Raw genomic sequence first — 21,702 nt, forward strand, 5'->3', positions numbered from 1 at the left:
AGGTGAGCAGGTTGCTTCTGTAACAAAGCATGTACATATTCAAGATTTAGCATTGAGAGTGATTTAGGAAAAAAGATCATCAGGGAGATGTACACAGAGATGCTGACAAACAGCTTTAAATTCAGCTCTCTTTAGTTAGACATGCAATTGTCTCCAGCCTGCAGAGGCTGTTCTTAGTCTTCACAAAATCCGGTACAAATCTCTTTCGTCCTTTCCTTACGCTTCACTGAAGGGTGCAACGACTGGAACGAGTTCGCTGAGATCAGACGCCTTGCTAAGGCTGCCCAAAGCGGCAACCAACCAGATAACCGAACTGCAACTTCAGGGCAGCCAAAATACTAATTCTGATGTAAGAAAGGTTTTGTGAAGCGCTTTAAGACGTGGCACTAAACTCGTAGATGTTGTACAGGCAAGTTTCTTCAGCATGTGCGCCCCTCGGGCTGTGCAAGGGGGTTTCTGCAGCAGGGAGAATCTCATACCCAGCTACTGGGAGTGAGCCTCGGACAGGACAGCGGGGAAGTGCCCTCTTCTTCCCAATTGTCCTCCCGCAATTCCCATACCTCTTGTAACAACTCTCCTGAAAAATTGTTTCAAAGCCCTCCAAGTCAGCCTGGTACAAGACAAGGGGAGGTCGCAGGGCATTTTGCCTGGTCGGTGCCGAGGCTGGGAGCCCTTGGGCCGGGGGACACTCCGGACAGCGGGGATGGGAGGCTCCGCGGGGCCGGCAGGCGGGGGGGCTGGGCCGGGCTGCGCTGGGGGCGGAGGACGCGGGTGGGGTCTGGCTGTGACTGATGGGCCAGATGCGGTTGAATCTTTTAGAAAAGGGGGGGCCCTGCACCGCCGGCGCGACTTTGGCCACGGCTTCTGGTGCGCGGCTGACGGACACCGGGCTCTGCCGCCAGCGCCCGTCCCTGCCGCCTTCCTGAGCGGAGCGCCCATCGCCGGCGAGCGGCGGCAGCCGGGCCCGGGCGGGGACGCGCAGCCGGGGCGCGGAGCGCGGCGACAGCCACAGCCAGCGGAGCGCGCCTGCCTTGCCTGGCCGGCGGGCGGGGAGGATCGGCTCGGCTCCGCTCGCCGAGGTGAGGGGGACACGACACGACACGCCGAGCAGGTCCGGCCGGAGGGGCTGCTGGCCGCGGCCGCCGCCGCGCAGCTTTTCGCCCCGGCGCTGCTCTGCCGGCGGAGCCGCCAGCACCGCCCCGGGACAGGCAGCGCCCCGGCCCCGGGGCAGCGAGCGGCGGGCGCGGTGTCCCCGCAGCTGACGCCCTGTCCCCTCTCTCCGCGCAGGTCGGCGCTGACGGCGGCGGGGGCAATCTGCCGTGCCGCGCAGCCATGCCCGCCCTCCTCCTGCTCCTGCTGCTCCTCAGCTGCCGCGCCGCCGCCGCCGAGGAGGACGGCTCCCTGCTCCGGCCCGGCCCGGGCAGGCAGAGCGCCGCCGCCGCGCCCCCGACGGGCGCGACCCCCGCGCTGCGCGGCGCCGAGCACAACGCGTCCCGCCCGGCCGCGCTCCCCAAGGGCCCGGGGGCGGCTGCGGGGCGGCCGCGCTCCGCCTCGCCCCCCATGTGCACGGGGCAGACGGAGATCAAGGAGACTTTCAAGTACATCAACACGGTCGTGTCCTGCCTGGTCTTCGTCCTGGGCATCATCGGCAACTCCACGCTGCTGCGGATCATCTACAAGAACAAGTGCATGAGGAACGGCCCCAACATTCTCATTGCCAGCTTGGCCTTGGGCGACCTGCTCCACATCATCATCGACATCCCCATCAATGTCTACAAGGTGAGGAGGGGCCGGGGATGGATTCGGGAGCGGGCGCGGGGTGCGGCGGTCACCGCTCGGTGCTCCTTGCCGGCCCCCGCAGGTGCCCGTCCCCGCCGCGGGGAGACGCGTCCCCTCCTGGCTGGGACTGAAGTCCACACCCGTGGACTTCACCTCACGACAAAACCCTGCCGGAGGGTGGTATTCCGGTCAGATGTGGTCGCAGATGGCACCCTCTCTGTGCCTCAGTCCCATCTCTCTCATCGTCTAGGCTGGGAATGGGGCAGAATGGAGGTGACGAAGCTCTGAAAATCACCTGGAAACAGGTGCTGTAGGGATAAAGGAAGTAAATGCAATAGATAGATGTTCAATGGGCTGGTCGAGGAATGGAGGGGAAGCACAGAAGACCCTCTCCTGTGGGTACCACTTGGTCCCTTGTCCTCAGATGTTGCAAGCCTTGGTCATGATACTTTACATGGGTCTGTATAGTCCCTTTTGGTGCCGGGGCTTTTCTAGGAGGAACCAAGATCTTTCAGCTAAGCGGTTTTATACATCTCTTGGTTGGGAGGCAGGATGCTTTCCTGAGCTGTGAACGCTTTCACTCCTTGCCAGTGTTGCAGCATGGGCAGCCGGGAGGGAATGAGCCGCACCTGCTCCTCTTGTACCTTCAGTCGTCTGTACTTTGACTTGATAAGACTTGCCATGGAGGGGAGACAAGCCCCGTCTTCTCTACCCAGCTTGTGCAATTTGTCCTAAGGAATTAGTTGGGCAGTCGAATCCAGCCTCTAGTTGTAATCTAGCACTCTTTGAAGGTATACTGGAAATAATAGAGCTCCTTCTGCTCTTAAAGTTTGCAGTCTGGATCCCTGTGCACCCATCAGTGGCTTCATAAAGTGAACAGAAGAGCCTTCATCTATCACCTTCTCTTCACTTTGTATGCATGATTGTACACTAGGGGTTCTTACTTGTACTTTCAGAAAGCCACATTGAAGGGACAGATTTTGAATCCTTATAGTTATCCCAGAAGCTGCTGAGAGGAGAGAATCTCCTCTCTTTATCATTTTAAAGTATTTAAGTATTACAAAGTAGGGAATGTAATCATTGTGTTAAATTCATGATCCAGTTAATTTGGATTACATGTTAGTTCTCAGATTTGAAGTTTCAGTAGTTTTTATACTATACACTCTCAATTCTTGTGAGAAGAGTGTGCTCTTTTGAATGAAGGTGGAATTTAGAAAACAAAATAACTGCTTTAAAAATGTGTTTTTGCAAAAAAATATGCTGAACAAAAAGATTCTTTTCATCTCAGAAAAATCAAAAAGATTAAATCAATAACAGCTGTTCAGTGTGAGACTTTGCAATGTCAGTGATCCATTCAAAATTAATGTTAATATGCAGTAATATACCTCAGTTCTTATCTTGATTGAATGTCACCAAGTGTATCATCATGAGTAGGTTGGATTAGGAGGAGTAAAGGATCAGACTGCTAACCAATAAATATTGCACTAGCTGCAATCTGGGATCTTTATTGTACTATTGATAATGCTAGGAGCTGTGCAATAGCTCTCAGGTGCTAAATCTCCCTCACTACTACTCATCTTACTGAAGAGCCCATAATCTCTTTATATTATCCCTTATAATAATGAGTGAGATATTTGCTATTTTAAAACAGAATTTTTGAATAAATCCAAGTTTAAAAAAACAAGGAAAAAATACCTCTTAGATACTATGTTTATTTAATCAAACTTTTGAGGGCAGTTAGAGTTGATAACTTTTTATCAACTCTACGTCCCATTTCATTCCAGAGCAACAGGGAGAATACATACAGTAATGCAATAAAGCAAAGGCTCCCTCAGTAAATCAAATATACTTAGCAATTGTAGCTTGCAGTTTGAAACAATTTAAGACTGCATGAAACAGATCCAGATTCAGAATTTGCTGCCACATTGTCAGTAAGGCAGCTGCATGAAACAGTGTGAGAGAATTTCTCATGTTAATAAAATGGAGCAGATCTTTCCTCTACACTTGCCCTAGAAAGTGTGAAAGTGTCTGTGAATGCTCTCCAGACAGACCCATAGGAGACAATTCAAAAGCTGCACTAGAAGAAGTTTTTATTAGGTATTAAAAGGGATAGCTGCAAAAGATGTCCCCTGTGACTACTTAAGTGAACACATAAATAGCTGAAAAAGTGCACAAATGAAAATTGACATCTCCTAAACTGAGGGTATCTAAAGAAAAACAGGTGTTACCTGGATAGGGAGGCAAATGCACTCCAACACATAGGATGCTAATTAGTTGCATTCCTTAATTTGAATATAATGCAATATGTTCAGTGGAAAATGGAAAATATCAGAATCTGTCACACAGTCAGGAAACTGGCTATGAAATGAGGGCTTGAAGGGAGTTCAGTTCCAGCATGTAGAACCTGGCAGATCTTTTTGGTATTCTGGGTCCTGGTAAATGGTCGGGCTTTGCCTGGATCTTGAGCTGCAGAATGGGAAGTGAAGTCTGAGACAGTAATTCTGCAGTATGTAATGTTTTGGCAGTGTAGAAACTTTGCAAAACTGCTACTGATTGGATGTGCAGGTGATTCTATGCAGCTCCACTAAACAGAGTAAATCTTTGTTAATTTGAGGCCACAAACAGCAATTAAGGAGCAGAGGGATAGACTAGGTGGTCAGTGAGATTTTTATGTTCTTCTCTGCACTTGAACTTTGGAAGACAAGACAGTGGCAGCTTGTGCACCTAACAATACAGGTCTACAGTTCTGGACAGTTTATGCTGACTTTCCCAAGTAGATAAAGTTGTTAAGTCCCATGTCTAAGACACCAAAACATCAGGACTGGAAATTCCAAACTTTCACTAGCTTTGTCTCTCATAGGCTTAAAATCACATACTAACATGCTTTCTCTTGTGATGCACAAACAACATCTCTCTCTCTTATTTTGTAATATTTACTCCTGTATATTAAGTCAAATTTATTGTTATATCCCAGCAGAGTTTTAACAAGGGGAGCAGTTTAGGCTCTGCACATTATTGTGGGGTGTTCTGAACTCTTGACTACCAACAAATGTCTGAGGAAGAATGCCTACCTGGCAATACTGTCATAGGTTCCTTTTTCTCAGAGCTCAATGGAAAAGTGGAGAAAAAAATTTTAAGGGAAGGAAAAAAATCTAGTCTTCATCCAAGCCACTAATCAAGGGCCTGAGTCAGCTTTGCAGGCACTGATTTATTTTCATTAACTTTATTTAGGGATTACATAAAAATTATTGTTAACATAATACAGCGTTATCAAGCACTGGAAATACAAGAAAGACCAGATTAGGGACTCTATATACCATGCAGACACAAATTGGCTCCTTTTTTAATCCAGCTATTCTCTGAAAAAGGCTCTGAAGAAGATTTCCGTGGAAATTTATTTGTGATGAATTTACTAACTCTTGTAATGCAAGTACCTATAGGCCATGCGTTATGACAAAGCCAACCTTTTTTCTGACTTTCTAATCAAGGTGCTTCTCCTTAGAAAGGATTGTCACTCTTCCATATTAGAACTCTTGGTTTCTGGTTCTTCTGATGTCAAAGATAGTGGCCATTTTATTGGAAGAAATGCATTTTTTCCTTTCTTTCAAGGTCTGAAGCACTTACTTGAGGTCTTGCAAAGCTCATCTCAGAATTTCTTACACAAAGCTTATTGATTTCTAACAGTATTAAGCTAAAAGTCTGTTTTGCTTAAGAACCCTTTATGGTGTACGAGTGCAGGTTATAGGCACTTGAGAAAGATATGAATTGTCCAGTGGAGGAACCTGTCTGGACTCTGCAGACAGTGGCAGGGAGGGGTAACTTTGCTCTGGATTTAGATGGGAGCAGTCCATTCTGAAGTCAAGTGTATGGAGTAGTGGAAACGTCTGAATGCTGTTAAAAGTACACATACATAGTTTTCATGGTGGATCTCCAAACTGAAGTTAGATGATGCTAGTATAGATTTGTAAATTGAAAGTAGTTTTTTTTCATTATGTATACATTTGTTGTGTATACATTCACTTGTATAAAAGATGCACATGACAAATTTCAAAGCAAGGTTTGACCTGTTTTATCTTCTTCTTCTATCCTGTATTATGCATCCCAATCTGTCAGCAGCATGGCTTTCTGAGTGATTACTTTTGATACAGTCTTTCCACTGGAGTTGTGAAATTGCAGAATTTTTTTACTTCAACAGCACATTACGAGGTTTCTGTCATTTTCAAGATGACTCTATAAAATTGTTTTATCTTAAGTGGTTTTTTAATTAAGTTTCTAGGAGGAGTTATAATAAAGATACAAGAAAATAAAATTATTGCATGGCTCATATTAAGATTTTAAACAGTTTATTGGATAGATCAGTAAAGCATTCCAAGCTATGCTTGAAAGCAGGAAATATATTTTCTTGTCTGTAGGGAAGATCCTCACCCTGACATAATTATCACTAAATAGTAATAAGTTTGTAGTGTTGTCTGACTTATCCCTGACCATAACCTTAATTTCCTGGACAAATTTTCTGTTTTGAAAAATGCTTGTTCCTGTAAAATATCTGTATGACCTCCCCGTGTCAAAAAAAAAAAAAAAAATCAGGTGAAAATCTACCAGTCATTTCAGAGATACATTGAAAAACTGTTGTGTGTGAATTAGATGTAGAGCTGCATGTCTGGTTTCTCTTGTGCCTGCTGTTTATAATGATGAAAATCAAGTCCAGGGTCCTGCAAAGGAGGTTTGCTGTGAACGCACGGCTTGGCGGAAGCGCGAATTCCGGCTCTGCGTTTCCCGTGGGCATTCACTGCTCAGGACTGGGACACTGGCGGGAATATTCGCACGCTTTGCTGTTTCTTCCTGCCCCACTGCAGCCCGTGAGCAGCAGCAGTGGGTTGGAGCCAGGTATCAGCCTCCTGGCTGGGGACCACAGCAGCTGAGCCCCAGAGCAGCACATCGTGCTCTCAGCCTGGCTCGTTCCAGCAGCAGATTGAGAACATCTCTCAGCTCTTGCTCAACTAAGAGAAAGCAGAGTGGGAATTGTGATTTGCAGGTGTGTCTGTGAGTCACAGCATCTCTTGGGGCTTCTTAATAGTTCTGCAGCTTGCACATCAGTTTAGGCTCAGATCTGTCTGGTATGAGAAAGTGTTGGCTAGGCATGCATCAGATGTATTGGTTCTTTTAAGTATTATTTCACTTCATTCATTGCCATGTTTTCCCCTTCCTTTTGATCTATATCATCTTAAACACATCTCTGCTGCTCAGCCATTAAAACTTTGCCTGTGTAAAATAAGTGACTGTAAAACATTGGAAAGGTCACTCGGAATACAGCCAGCAGTAGAGTACTCTTGGCATCTTACTTCTGAAAGCACAACATTATTTTTCTCTTTGCTGCCACTTGGCAGTGGCTCTCATGGCTCCAAGTCATTTGTCATTTGTAAAATGACAATCTTTTTACAGCTACCCTATTGTGAGGCATAAAAGAATAATTTTACTCGTACAAAATTGCAATAGGCTACATCTGTATTTACTAAGAGTTATCATTGTCCATAAAGGTGATGTTCCCAAATACTTTACATTGGATCTTCACTGTACTTTGAGGCCATATTTGAAGGGGCCATAGCAATACAGAGAACAAACAGAAGCATCAAGGAAACATACTTCAGCAATCAAAACTTTTTTTTTCTGTTACTTTCTTAATGTTTTCAAGCTTTTGATGTAAAGCTTGTGTCATTAACCACTTGCAATACTATGGTAAACTTGTGACTCATGCATTAAAATGCTCGAATTTCACAATACATCAGCTGCAAGACATAAAGCACATGTTTTTGCAATCCAGTGCAGACAGCTGCATGTCCATTCTGCCCTGATATAAGCTGGCTGAATGAAAGTAATGTTTTTATATTATGATAAACCGAAGCTAATGCACCCTTTCTCTCAGTAGTCTGCATTCAGTCGTGTGCCACGCCTCCATAATCCCAAACTGGAGCTGGCTCAAATCCAGTCAGTTTGGAGCCCAGGTGTGACTGTCTGCACCTGAGTGATAAGTATTAGTTCAGCAAAATCTACAACATGTGGCTGAACTGCTGTGATTTTAGGGAAGAGAGACAGGGAGTGTCTACACACAAGCTAGATGTAAATAAAAGTTTTTAACAGGTCCTGCCAATAGAGATTTCACCAAATTTCTGCATTTCAGTAACAAAGAAAAGAATATTTTACTTCAAGGTGCTTTTTAGATGAGTTCTCTCTAGTCTAGTATACACTCATGTACAATGTACAGTAGGTGCCATAAATAAGTATACAATGTACTTGCTACCCAGTCCTTGATTTCTGTGGCAAATAGATGTGAAAGGCTGGAGAAACATTATTCCTTAGAATTTATTTCTCTGCTTCATTTCTGCATTGAGGCATTGTTGTATTTATTGTCTTACTTAAGTAGATCATTGAAGAAATAGAAAGCTGGGCTATGTTGCATTTTGTCTACTGCTGTTCTTTAAAAGATTTCATTACAGCACTAAGTTAAGCAGGTATTTGGAGGTATTCTGGTATGTGAAAATACTGGTTGGCACTTCATAGACGTTCCCAAAAGCCCACAGCCATAAAGTATTCTTAATTTCCTTTGTGTTCAAATAAAATTATATTTAAATTACATCAGGACTCTTCAAAAAACTCTCATGGACCTTGCAAGTGTTTACCCTTAGATGGACATGTCTGTTTGCATAAGGACTTTGCTGAACCAAACCAAGGTGAGCAGGCAACTCTCTGGCTACCTTCAATTATAGAATCATGGAATGGTTAATGTTGGCAAAACTTTCTTGAGATCATCAAGTCTAACCATCAGCCTTGCCACCACGGTGTTCATCCCTAAACCATTGGTCATGTCCCCAAGAGCCACACGTACATCTTTTTTTGAACTCTTCCCTGAGCAGCCTGTTCCAATGCCTGACAGCACTTTCAATGAAATTTTTCCTAATACGCAATCTGAACCTTCCGTGGTGCAACTTGAGGCCATTTCCTCTTGTCCTGTGGTTTCTTACTTGGAGAAGAAGCCAACCCCCACTTTATTACAGTCTCAGGCAGTGGTAGACACCAACAAGGTCCCTTCTCCAGACTAAATCTCAGCTTCTTCAGCTGCTCTTCATGAAACTTATTCTCCAGACCCTTCACCAGCTTTGTTGCCCTTCTCTGAACAGACTTCAGCTCCTCAACCTCAATGTCTTTCTTCTAGTGAGGGGCCCAAAACTGGACATAGCACTTGAGGTGTGGCCTCACTAGTGCCAAATACCAGGATAACCACTCTCCTGGTCCTTCTGATACAGGCCAGGATGCCTTCTTGGCCACCTGAGCACACTGATGGCTTATGTTCAGCCAGGTGTTACTAGCTCTCCCAGGTTCTTTTCTGACAGATCTTTCCAGCCACTTCCTCACCACTCTTCCAGCCTGTAGCACTGCATGGTGCTGTTGTGACCCGTCTTGTTGAACTTCATACACTTGGCCTTGGCCCATCAATCCAGCCTGTCCAGAACCCTCCTTAGAGACTTTATAGCCTTTGTGGTTCCCAGAAACATCCATGCAGTATGATGAGCTATTCTTCCATTCTTACAACCCTCTTAAATGAGTTGTTTGAAGAGATCCTTGTTTGAAGCCAAGGGAAAGATTTTCCAGCCTCTTTTGGGAAGTCCTCATTCTTCCTTCTCCTTTTCCATTTTGTAGCCCTGTATCTGCAACAGATTCCAAAGACCTCATTTGAAGAAAGTTATAAAAAACAGAGATGGGCTTAGATAATCTAACTAATTACAGAAACTCCAAAAGTTTACTCTTCTATATAACAATTGCGTCTATTTCTTGGCACAACCCTTGTTGTGGAGAATGTTGTTTTAATGAAAACTGGAAGATTTGGCTGCTGCTCTGGTGTATTTGACCATCAAAGAAGCTCACAGCAGAGTTCAAAGGCTAAATGTTGCTAAAGTGAGGCTACAGATGTTTGTCTGTTCATAGAATCAGCTGTGAGTAAGGTGCTTTCTGTGTCCAGTAAATCTTTTCCCCTAAATCAGATAAAATGTGCAGCTGCGTATGTGACAAGATTTCCATTTAAGTCAACGATTCAAAGCGTAAGTGAACAATCCTAAAGTGCTGTTTTCTCTATTTCTTAGTGCTTAGAGGTATGCTGAATGTGCAGGTAGTCCTTTTGGTATTATTATACAGAATGTTGGTGAACTGGTCAATAAAAACCATTAGTAAGGGATTCATCTGATGTTTTTACCTGCTGCAAAATATTTAGATCAAACATATCTACCTGTGCTCCTTAAGTATACAGTGGGTCCTTTCATTTGTCATCAGATGGTCAGCTAAAAACTGGGGGGGGGTACATTTCTCTCCAGTGTTGCCTGACTTTTCAGCTGATGGAGCCTAGACACTAAGCTTCAATAAAACCCCACCCCAGATATGCACCTATGGCTTTGTCCCTGTTCTGATCAGCCTCAAGTAATTTTCTGTATTTTTCTGATCAAGAAATGTGTTATTTGGAACGTGTAAAAAAAGCAGTGAATGCTCAAGGCAGATAAAGACAATTCAAAGATGAGGAAGATCCTTACCTGCTCTATAATTTCTTCCCATAAACACTGGGGTGATGAAGTTAGAAGCAAAAGGAGTAGAGTTTGCAGGGCTTAAAGAGGCAGGACTAAGACTTAAGTGATACCCTTGTCCCACCAGGGTGTGGGACTGCTACTGTCTAGTTTTTAGGACACACCCCTCAGGGGCTCCCTCGTGAAAAGGTTCTTCTTGACTAAGTTTTGCATAGAATCCTAAAATGGTTTAACTTGAACGTTAAAGGTTGTCTAGTTCCAACCTCCACGGCGTGGCATGGGCAGGGAGACCTTTCAGTGGACCAGGTTGCTCAATGCTCTGTCCAACCTGGCCTGGAACACTTCCAGAAGTCGGGCATTCACAATATCTCAGTTTAAAGCCAGTCCCCCTTTGTTCTATGACTAAATACCCTTGTAAAAAGTCCCACTCCAGCCTTCTTTCAGGCCCCCTTTGGGTACTGAAGAGGTGTCCCCATTACCTTCTCTTCTCCAGTCTGAACAAACCCCATTCCGCCTGTCTTCATAGGACAAGACCTGGTGGAAAAGGAAAACAGTCAAGATAGAACTCCATGTTTCATCATTGGTAATGACCTTTTTAAAAAAATAATTGTTGTTTTCTTTTCACAGCTACTTGCAGAGGACTGGCCCTTTGGTGTCGAAATGTGCAAATTAGTGCCCTTCATTCAAAAGGCATCAGTGGGCATCACAGTGCTGAGTTTGTGTGCCCTCAGTATAGACAGGTGAGACCCATTTGGCATTGAAGTCTCTAATTTGTTTCCTATACAAGCATTGGCTCAAATTCACCTTTCCACTCAGCTGATACAATGCAAATAAAATTAATTTAAGCCTGTTAAACTGGGTGAGTTTTCTCATATTTTGGATTTGTAAATGCGTGCTGTCGCTTCAGGTACCGAGCAGTCGCTTCTTGGAGTCGCATTAAAGGAATTGGAGTGCCAAAATGGACTGCTGTGGAGATTGTCCTCATCTGGGTCATATCAGTGATCCTGGCTGTTCCAGAAGCTATTGCATTTGACATGATAACAATGGAGTACAGAGGAAGGTATCTTAGAATCTGCTTGCTTCACCCCACACAGAAAACATCCTTTATGATGGTAAGTCACGAACATTGATAAAATCTCTGGGGGAGTTCCTTGGATCTTGATGAAATACTGACATTTCTGAAGCATACTGGTTCAAAGAAGAGCATTCAGAAATACTTGATTTTTTTTGTGGGCATTGAACATATTGCTGTCTTGTCCTGTTTTCTCACCTGTAATGTACACCTTACAGAAATACTTTTCAGGACAGGCTGACCAATTAGTTACAGCCCACTTAGCAAAATGCTCAGCATTTAATTCCTAACCATGTTTTTGCTTTGCTTTTTTCTTTACAGTTTTACAAGCAAGCTAAAGACTGGTGGCTGTTCAGCTTTTACTTCTGTTTGCCACTGGCTATCACAGCATTTTTCTATACCCTCATGACTTGTGAGATGTTACGAAAGAAAAGTGGGATGCAAATTGCTTTAAATGACCACTTAAAACAGGTAAAAATTTATCTCTGGCCACTCTGTAACTGGGCTAACTAATAACTTTATTGATTTTCCTGCCACATCATTCTGTTCTTATATGACTTCAGGATTAGAAGCAAAATGAACTTTCCTAGCAGTGGTGCTGCTGAACTCATATACATATGTATATATCAGAGCCCTCAGGAACCTAAGATTTTAACTGAAAAACAAAAAATTGTTTCATTCTTGTTTGATTCTAATGTTTCACTTTTTTTAGGTTTTATTTCTTCTTTGCTATAATGAGAGTTGGCTATTTTGTGATGCAAACTGAAGTCTTGCTCTAGTGCTATGAAACTGTTAATTATTTTGAAGAAAGTTCTTGCTGAACCCTGGTGAAGTTAGCAGTATATATTAGCAGAACATATTCCAGCAGACATTCTGAGGTACTAGTGCCCCAAACATCAGACATCACTAGAATTAAGCTATGATTGTTCTATAATGTGTATTTTTGCTCCTTTCCTCTTACCTGGTTAGAGCTGTAATTGGAATCTCTTGGGGCATTTAAAATAAGATGTAAGATCAAAGCATAAGGAAATGCAATAGAAAACAAGCTGGTTTCTGAAAGTGATCTGGGAGACAAATATGTTCTTAATTTTAATTTAAATTATTGTTTAAACTAGTGTTTTCATGACCTCTATTTTTCATATTATTACTCATACTTCTTGAAATAAGAGATATATCAAATCAGTGCGAGACATCTAGAACAAAAGAAAAGATAAAGCACATATTCCAAGAAAATAAGCTATTTGATGTTTTCCTAACTCCTATTGTGATAGGCTTTTTTATCTTGTTTGTTAAACTTTTGGATATTAGAAGACAACAACAATCCAGAGGGAGAGAGAGGAACTGTAACACTGTTTTGTCCAATTTTCTTTCTCAGAGACGTGAGGTGGCCAAAACTGTGTTCTGTCTGGTACTTGTTTTTGCCTTGTGTTGGCTCCCACTTCACTTAAGCAGAATCTTGAAACTCACTATTTATGATCAGAAGGACCCCAACAGATGTGAACTTCTAAGGTGAGAATGCAAAAATAAAATGTCTGTATATTGTGGGCATTCTCCATAAGCATGTTTGGATTTCCAACTGAACTAGCTTACTCTGCTTGTCAGTTGTCCCTGCTTCTTCATCCAGGACCCTCTGCTTTCACTCCAGTAGCAGAGAAAGAAAATTGTGAGGAATTCCTTTGCTTTTCCCCATCTTCCTCTTGACCCTTTTTGGGACTATTCTTCTGTCATGTGGTGCTATGAGAATAGAAAGGGGATTTCTGTCCCTGTTTTCCCTTTCAACAGAGCAGCTAGGATTCAATTTGTGCAAAAACACCCAGTGAACATCTTCCAAAAGTTAAGATGGTTGGATTTCCTAAAACATTCAGACCATTCAGACTTTATTGTTGAGTATAAATGTTACCTGCTTGAGTTAATCCTGTTGATATAAGCTCCATTACTATTACATTTAATAGCTAGTCTTGATTAGTGAAATGGAGTCCAATTTCCATAGTTGTAAACCTCTACTAAGCCTTTTCAAAGCAAATGAGAAGTGTCTCACTTTAATTTCCACACAGCTTTTTTCTTGTGATGGACTATATCGGTATTAACATGGCTTCACTGAACTCCTGCATCAATCCAATAGCTCTGTATTTGGTGAGCAAAAGATTCCAAAACTGCTTTAAGGTAAGTGGCTGCTGGGAGTTGCTCCTCTGGCTTAAAGATGATGTCAGTAGTAGAATTCATTCCTTAACATGCAGAAAGTGTTTCAAATAGTCATTAAATTTTACTTTAAATTTTAATTGGGTTATGGTAAATGTTCTCTCCCTCTCCTGCTGAAGCTCTGTAGGAAGGAACTGAGGTTTGAAGGTAACAAAAAGAGAAAGCAAAAGAGCAGAGTGTTACAATGAACCCTCTGGGGACCATGCTAATCAGTGCTACATCACTTCCTGACTGAAGCTGGCACCCAGTACTTCCAGAGCACTGACAAAGCAGACTCAGTCTGTGCTGCAGAGATTCACGTAGCCATATCCTCTGCATCCTGCCAGGGAGGGTGCTGACCCTGGGCTCCCTCATCCTGACTGAGCACCTCAATCAGTCATGTGAGGCACAGGGTGCAAATCTGTCCTTGTCCCTTTCCAGCGCCAACATTTTATGAGACAAACCTGTCTCAGACCAAGCTAGGACAACAAAGTCCTAGCTTGGTCTGAGAGAATAGAGCTGGACATTAAATTCTCCACACAGGATTTCAGGCTCTGGATTGCATGTGGCTGGCAGCCCATCAGTCTTTCAGCCTTTGTGTCTGCTTGGAAAATATGAAGAGTTGGGCTTTTTTTGTGAACCCTTACTGTCTTTACACACTATATTGAAGTCCTTACATTGCCTATGGCAAATTTTTAGATTTTTCTTTTCTTGCCAAGCATTTAACCACTGGTCACAGCTAGGGTTATTGCCTGGCTGTTTAAATTCCTTACTAGCAAGTTGGAAACATCTTTCAGTCAGTAGCCAGTCAGCTCTACTTCTAGTAGTGTTAATGTATTTCCCACATAATTGTGACAGCACAGGTTGCAGAGGTTTTAGTGTTGGTCTTGTCTTCCCTGTCTATGCTGCTGGCTCCCTGAAAGAGTCACTGGAGCTGAAAGCACATAAGAGATCTCCAGCATCCTGAGCATGGAAGTAAGTGGGTGTGAGGAAGGCACTTCTAGCACCCAAAGGCCAGACATGACCATGAGAAAAAGGGCTGCAGTACATCTAGTAAATGTATGAATTATATGTAGGTTTTCATCTTTCTGCCTTCTCTTTTTTCCATCTCAGAACAATGAGCTAAATAGCAGCATCTTGCTTAGAAAGCATAGATAAGAATGCTTTTCTTTTCCCAAGAAAGATTACCAGAGAAAGGAAAACAAGCAGTCATAATTTTATTTTCAGATGCATTTAGAATTGCAGACCAGATTTGAAGGGGTATGTGTGCGTGTGTCTGTTACTGTATATAACTACTCAGTATAACTCTTCCTGTACTCCAGCAGCAGTAAGGTTGTTAATGAAGCCATTTGAGCAGCTCAGAGCTGAACCCCATTTCTGTGCTTTGTGCTCTAATCCCAGAGCAGCAGCTTGCACATTTGCCATTTCCTACTCTACCTCTGAGAAAGGGCAGCCTTTCAGTGCATTTTGCTACATGTGCAAAAACAGAGTGATGTAAAACGTTTATTTCTTTTATTTTAACAGTCATGCTTGTGTTGCTGGTGCCAATCCAAAGATCTGTTGTCCCTGGAGGAAAGGCAGTCCTGTTTAAAGTTCAAAGCTAATGATCACGGATATGATAATTTCCGCTCCAGTAACAAGTACAGCTCTTCATAAAACAAGCATAAAAGGTATATTCCCTTACATTAATGCTGGTGCCTTTTTAAGTAAAAGTGGCAATTACTTTTGACAAGATGGCAACATCCAGAAAAATCTAGTTTTGAATTTGCACAAAAAAAAGAACATTAAAAAAATTGCCCTAAAACTGTGTCACATTGAAAATCATGGACGTTTATGAAATCATCATTTATGGAACATGAAGAGAAGCATAGAAAGAACAAGTCATTGTTAGCACTTGAATACTTCTGAATCAGCACTTCCAAATGATCTCCACTTCCTGTACATTAAGTTTGTATTCTCTGTAACACTTGTAGGAACTGAAGTCACAGTAATTATTAAGCAGCATAATATCAAGTTAATTGGATCAAAGCCATTATTATATATAACTCAATGTATTATCTTTTATAAAGTGAATTAACCACCATCACTATTGTGATTTTTTTTTAAATAAAACACTAAATACTTTGTGATAGAAGTCTAAATGTTAAAAAGTAGAATTTTTATGAGGTATATTATAGAGGTAGCTACTGAAAATATTAAAGGATGCAGTAAAGCCAAAAGTGCATTTTACTTTGATGATTGTTTTTACCTATTATTGTCAGAAGGAACCTCCCAAGGGCTCTATAAATTCCTTTCTATAGCCACTGTCTTAGTGCATTTGCCAGCACTTTGGGTATGAGTATTTGTGTCTATTGATAGCAAAGAGGAGAAAAACACACCAGAAGCAAAAAATTAACACTAGTAGAAACATACAGACAACAGGTATTATTTCAGCTGTTGTTTCATTTTTTGTTGAAAACAAATGGATGGTATCCTGTGTAAAAAGTGGGCATTCTAGAGCCTGATGGTTCTTTACTGGAGATACTTTTGTGACAATTTAAAACTGTTTTTGCAATCCAAATACTGTCTTGGGGCAAATAATTTTAGAAATAGTGTGTGAAAAAAAAATTATAACCAAGGTAAAAAGAGAGAATTTGAACTTCTATCTCCATTTAGATTCAAATCTTCATAAAAAAAATAATTCATGAACTGTACTTCTAGAGAAGAGTACTATGTAGCATACTTATCTTCATACTGTTTTAAAATATATTCTACTTCTGTAGTTCCATATTTATGGGCCTAAGAAGATGTGTGATTAGTTTCTGCTTCTGTAAATAGTAGTGAAATGTAATTAATTGTAAAGTATTAAGATGTGGGCAGGACCCTGCAAGAACAGAAAAAGATAAAGATGCCTGTAGTAAACATGATGTGTGTTGCCAGGAGCAATGCATGTTTTGGATGTACATGACAGGTCATTCTTTGACTTTGCATTTCCTGTTAATTTGTTGCAGATGTCCCCAAAGACTTATTAACATATTTCATGCAATAAGGCATGAGTTTATCAAGAAGAATTGTCATATAACATGCTTTTATAAAAGACATGTTTTCAATAGGCTTGGTATTTTATTATAATAAAATTATTTATCAAAACTCAGGAATTTTTTTATTTTAAATTTCCAGATCTCAAATGTAAGGATTTTTATATTTTTTTCCAGTCTTGATTAACTTCATATTTTGTACTAAAGTGCCTTAAAGGTGCTCAGGATGAAAACATTTTCCATTGAAATGTTCAGCTGGTGTTACCTTAGATGGGTTTCTGACTTTAGGTAGCTACAGCTACCTTGCAGACAGCTAAAAACGGGGTGGTGAGCCCCATTCCTGGTGTTGCACCCAGCAAAAGCTGGTAAGTGAATGCTTGTATAATCAAGCTGAGGAGGACCCCTGCACATGCATTTGGGCATGGGCACCTGTGTGTTTGTGTGTGAGCGTGTGTGCAAGCATGTGTGGTGTGTACCATAAGGTTGCTGTTTCCATCTTGTTGCAGCACAACCACTCAGCTGCTATAATGCTGAACTTTTATATATATAAATCTATTTTAGGTTTCCTTCTTTACATTTTTACCTTAATTTTCATGGTAACTTTCTCACAGTAAGCCATGGATATCACTTCACATCACCCTACCTGCATCTATTTCTGTGAAATGCGTTTCATCTGTTAAGGATGGATAATAAGTGAAATCTTAGATTTGATACTGGTCAGTGTTATTTTCATCAAGTTATATCATTACAATATTGTACATGTATATTATTGTTATTTTTATTTAAAATATAGCTGTTGTATTGGCAACTTGTAACATACTTTTCATTTTTTTCCTGGGCTAATTCTTTTTAAGTCCTGCTAAGTCAGATATTTAGGTTTTGCAAATAAAGACCATATATACTGCCCCCTTTTTGGGTTCATATATAAATAAATGTTAGTACACTCTTTGTCATTTTTTCAGTATTATTCAAAGCCGTATTTTTATTGAAGCTTTTATTTCCTGTAATGAACATTTTCAAAACTTCTGTTCTTATACAGTTCTAAGATTAAATCTCTTAATATACCACAGAGGTGTTTTCTGAAATCCTCAGTACAGTTTTGTTCCTCCATTCACTGAAGTCAGTAAACATTTAACCATTCCATTCAGTTCGAGCAAAATTAGGGCCCAGCATAGCTCTTTGAAAAACCTATCTGAAACTTGCTACTTTGAACAAAAAAAGAGAAAAAGCTAAATACTTTTTTTTTTTTAAGGAGTTGATTAGAAAACATAGAAAAAGAGGGTGAAATCAACTTGTGGGGTAAGACATCCAGGCCAATGCTCTAAGCCTCAGATGGGGTCACAGGGAGCAGAACAATTGCACAGAGACACAGGAGTTGGATGTGCTTGCCCAGAGCAGTGCCACAGAGTAAGAGTCATCTGTCCCAGTGGTCTGAAGAGTTCACACAGAATGGCTCAAGGCAGAAAAAAAAAAAACTTGTAAGAAACTACATCATAACTCTGTGTTTTGGCCTTCAGATAGCAGTTAGATTTAATTCCCAGCTGTTGTGAATTCTGCCTAAACTGAACTGAAACACTGGTACTACACCTCAGAGAATCAAATGCAAAAGTTGATGGTTGTGGAGCATCTGCTGTGAGCGGTGACATTTCAGTGTCCCAAACAGCTCTTAATCAAAACACAGCTGGCTTGGCAAGAGAATGTTGTATGTACTGAAATAATGTTTAAATGATTTTTAAAAATTGTTCTGTATAGCTGTGTAAAATAATTCTATATTTCATTTTCTGTGACCACTTAAAATAGCAACTTCTGTAGATCAAGCAGTGTAAACATTCTAAATTACCAATAAAATATTTGTAATTTTGATTCTTTACAAAAAGGCGTCTGACCTTTTTTCTCCTAGGGGGTCCCATTTAATTGTTAAATAGTGACAGTGATGTAAAAAGAAGTAAGCAATCCTAATCTAAATATCAAAGCTTTTGGCTGGGATAGTTTTATATAGCTGTTTGAAAATTGGAGAGAGTTCAGACTTGCATATGTGTTGCAAAATTGTCTGATGTTTATTGGAACAATCGTGCCCATCTTTGCTCTGCTTGTTTTTGCTCAGAATGTCAGTCGCAATCTGTTCTCTACACACCCTTATATAGTCACAAATTCTCTTGTGTTTGAGACAACACAAATAAAAGGCAAGAAGCTTTTAATTCGTTAATTTAGAAGTTTATGCACTCAATGCTGGAATATGCCACATGAAAACCATCATCCCTTTGTATGCTGGCAGTGTAATTTTGTGTATATCTTAATTTACCTTCCTTGAAGTGGGAAGCTATATCAGACTAAATATGCTGTAAGGGGTCAAATACATAATTTTATTTGCTTGTGGTATCTGTCCAAAATGTGTTTGATTTGATGCTACTACTATTTTGTTGCAAATAGTTAATTTTCCTTCTGTTTACTTGGTGGCCTGTTGCATCCCTGAAGATTTGTCTTTTTTCATGGTCCCAGGACCTTTAGCATATAGTTTCAAGTTTCCTGTGCCTGGAACAGAAGCAAGGGGTCTCGTGTGGACACGAGATCCCTTGTAAGCAAATGTTCTACTTAGTATTACTCATGGCCTCTTCATTGCTTTGCCCTTTACTTTTTGCTGTAGTCCAAGGTCTTCACCAACCACTCATTATGAGGAAGAGGAAGCAATTCTTGCACATTTTTTTAAGATCCTACAGCCTTCTACAGGTAGGCCATAACTGCAGCTTGTTGTCAGTTTTCTAAACATGCTAGAACTTTCCCATCAATGTGCATGTACAGGTATCTTACATTCTTCAAACACTGCCTTACTCTGAATGCTCTTGAGCTGGGCAGATTTGTCACTCTGGTGTGGGTGATTCACATTTTATTACACTGCTGCTCTGACCACCACATTTTTGTACTCTGCTCAGGAACACAACAGAGTTCTCCAGGTACATGATGTGCTCTTGGGTTCAAGTTTCTAAGCCAAGTTGCTGAATACTTCAGAAGACCAAGGCAGACAAAAGGACTTAAAAGTGCTGTCATTAAATAAAACCATGACATCTCTTTGGTCTTGTCAGCCCTCCTATGTGCTGTCATTTAGCTGTGCAGGCAGTGAAAAGGCACTACACACACACCCCCCTTTTATTACTATCAGTAAGAAAAATCTACTGTAATGAAAAGTAAAACCTTCAGAAATTACTGTTTTACCTTGGTGATCAGTATCCTAAATCTTCATGAAATCATTGTGACAATCCAAGGATGTCCTGATTGTGGGAGGTAGTATCTGGAAGGAATTTTAAAGTACAATGTGGCAAGTAGCCAGACACATCAATATCTATATGATACCCATCAGTAGATATCTTCAACTTCAGTGTTGCTATAAAACTTTGCATCTTATGTAGGCACCCTAGAGGAGTGCTTTGGAAAAAAGTGGGAGTCAAATCCTAAACCCCAGTAAAACCTGAAAGGACACACTGACGAGGAATTAGGGTAACCAGACCTTCTTCAGAAATCACGTCCTCTGTTGCTCATACTATTTTTGCTCTTGGGTGAGTGGGATGAGGGCAAGCATTTGTTGTGCTTTTGCCTTTTCATGATCTTCATTTCCCTAAGTTTGTGTGAGTAACTCATACACCAGATTGCCCCGAAGAAACGGATTGATGTGAAACTAAGGGAGTCAAAAAATGGCTCTCATTTGAAGCTATCAGGGAAAAGAATAATGACAAATCCCCAGAAAGCTCACATCTTCCCCAGATAAATGGGTTCAACTGTTGCAGGAGCAGAGAAACATGCCAAGTTAACAAAACCAAAACTGGTGGATTTTATTGGTTTTAGCTGGAGCTGCAAGTGAAATTGCAAAGCAATTCAAGCAAATTGGAAATTTTTTTCTTAATTCAACTGTACCAAGCATCATAATTGCTAACAGGTGTTCACAGCACCAGAGTGGATCTTACCAAAGATGCAGGAAGCTTCTTCCTGGAAAGCACATACAGCAGGTAGCACATCCTACAAATTTGGCCCCACTGGTCTTGAGGAACTAGCATAGATACAGCATAAAAGGTTCATATCTGCTGCAGTCAAATACTCAACACATGCAATAACCAGGTACATACATTTTTGATGTGTATTTTATATGATTACATAGATAAGAATACATATGTATTTATATATTTATACCTGTGCATATGCAAATAAAATAGATTTCATATTATGTAGTATAAATTGTGCGGCATACAGAATGCTTTTCATTAGTTTTTATCTGAAAAATTTTCAATGAAATAAAGAATTTTTGAAAAAACCTGAACAAAATATGACCCACTGTCTAAAAAACTAGAAAGACACCATTTGTAATGTGTTTTATCACTTTAATCTCATATTTTTGAATTTTAAGGGAGTTTTAATATGTTTGGAGACAATTTTACATTTGTTCATGCCATAATATGAGTAATGTAAGCTATGTGTGTCACCCATAAAAACAATGAATGTCTGCCTAACCACTGGACTTGTCTATTGCATTTTTAAACTTTGTGTTCATTAGCATGAATAATAAAGATTGCTGAGCACTGATGGAAATATTTTTATTGTTTTCTGATGTGGATATCAGTTTATATTAATAAAAGTTTGAAATGTTGACAAATCATGCACTACTTACACTGAATGGCTAAACTATGAAATGTAATGAAAATATGTATAAACATTTATTAAGGGGTATTCATAAATTCAAGAGAGAATTGGTTAGGAATATTTTTATAATTTTGTCTTTTTAATAATTTATAATTTAAATAATTCATAATATCTAATTTTGTAACTTTTTTAGTGATTAAATGACAACAGAAAATACACTTTTCCAAAAAATTCACACTTAATGTTTTTATAGGAGATGGAAACAGATTATGAAATGACCCATGACATTAATGCTCTGCATTGAGTACCTCCACATAGGTTATGAAGACACTTCCTGTCAAACTAACTACTAAAATTCTCTTGTTAAGTTTGCTTGCCCAAATTTCATGTTAAAGAACAAATAGACAAAGTCTAGTGCAAGCTTCTTGATATTTTCAACTCATATTTTAGTATCTTGGAAGCA

At 40.7% G+C, this 21,702-nt stretch overlaps 1 protein-coding gene across 1 annotated transcript; it reads left to right on the forward strand.

The window, feature by feature from the left end:
- The first annotated feature begins 813 nt into the window (after positions 1-813).
- Positions 814-21,246, forward strand: EDNRB (endothelin receptor type B). The gene is made up of 8 exons (XM_071431015.1): positions 814-1,079; positions 1,288-1,779; positions 10,974-11,086; positions 11,254-11,458; positions 11,740-11,889; positions 12,794-12,927; positions 13,473-13,581; positions 15,121-21,246. Exons 2-8 carry the CDS (start codon positions 1,333-1,335, stop codon positions 15,250-15,252), a joined length of 1,290 nt encoding a protein of 429 aa, XP_071287116.1. The 5' UTR covers positions 814-1,079; positions 1,288-1,332; the 3' UTR covers positions 15,253-21,246.
- The last annotated feature ends 456 nt before the right edge of the window (positions 21,247-21,702 follow it).

This window comes from Agelaius tricolor, unplaced genomic scaffold (genome assembly GCF_023055355.1).
Source record: "Agelaius tricolor isolate 1412-34295 unplaced genomic scaffold, bAgeTri1.0.p SCAF_7, whole genome shotgun sequence".
Classification (NCBI taxonomy): Eukaryota; Metazoa; Chordata; class Aves; order Passeriformes; family Icteridae; genus Agelaius; species Agelaius tricolor.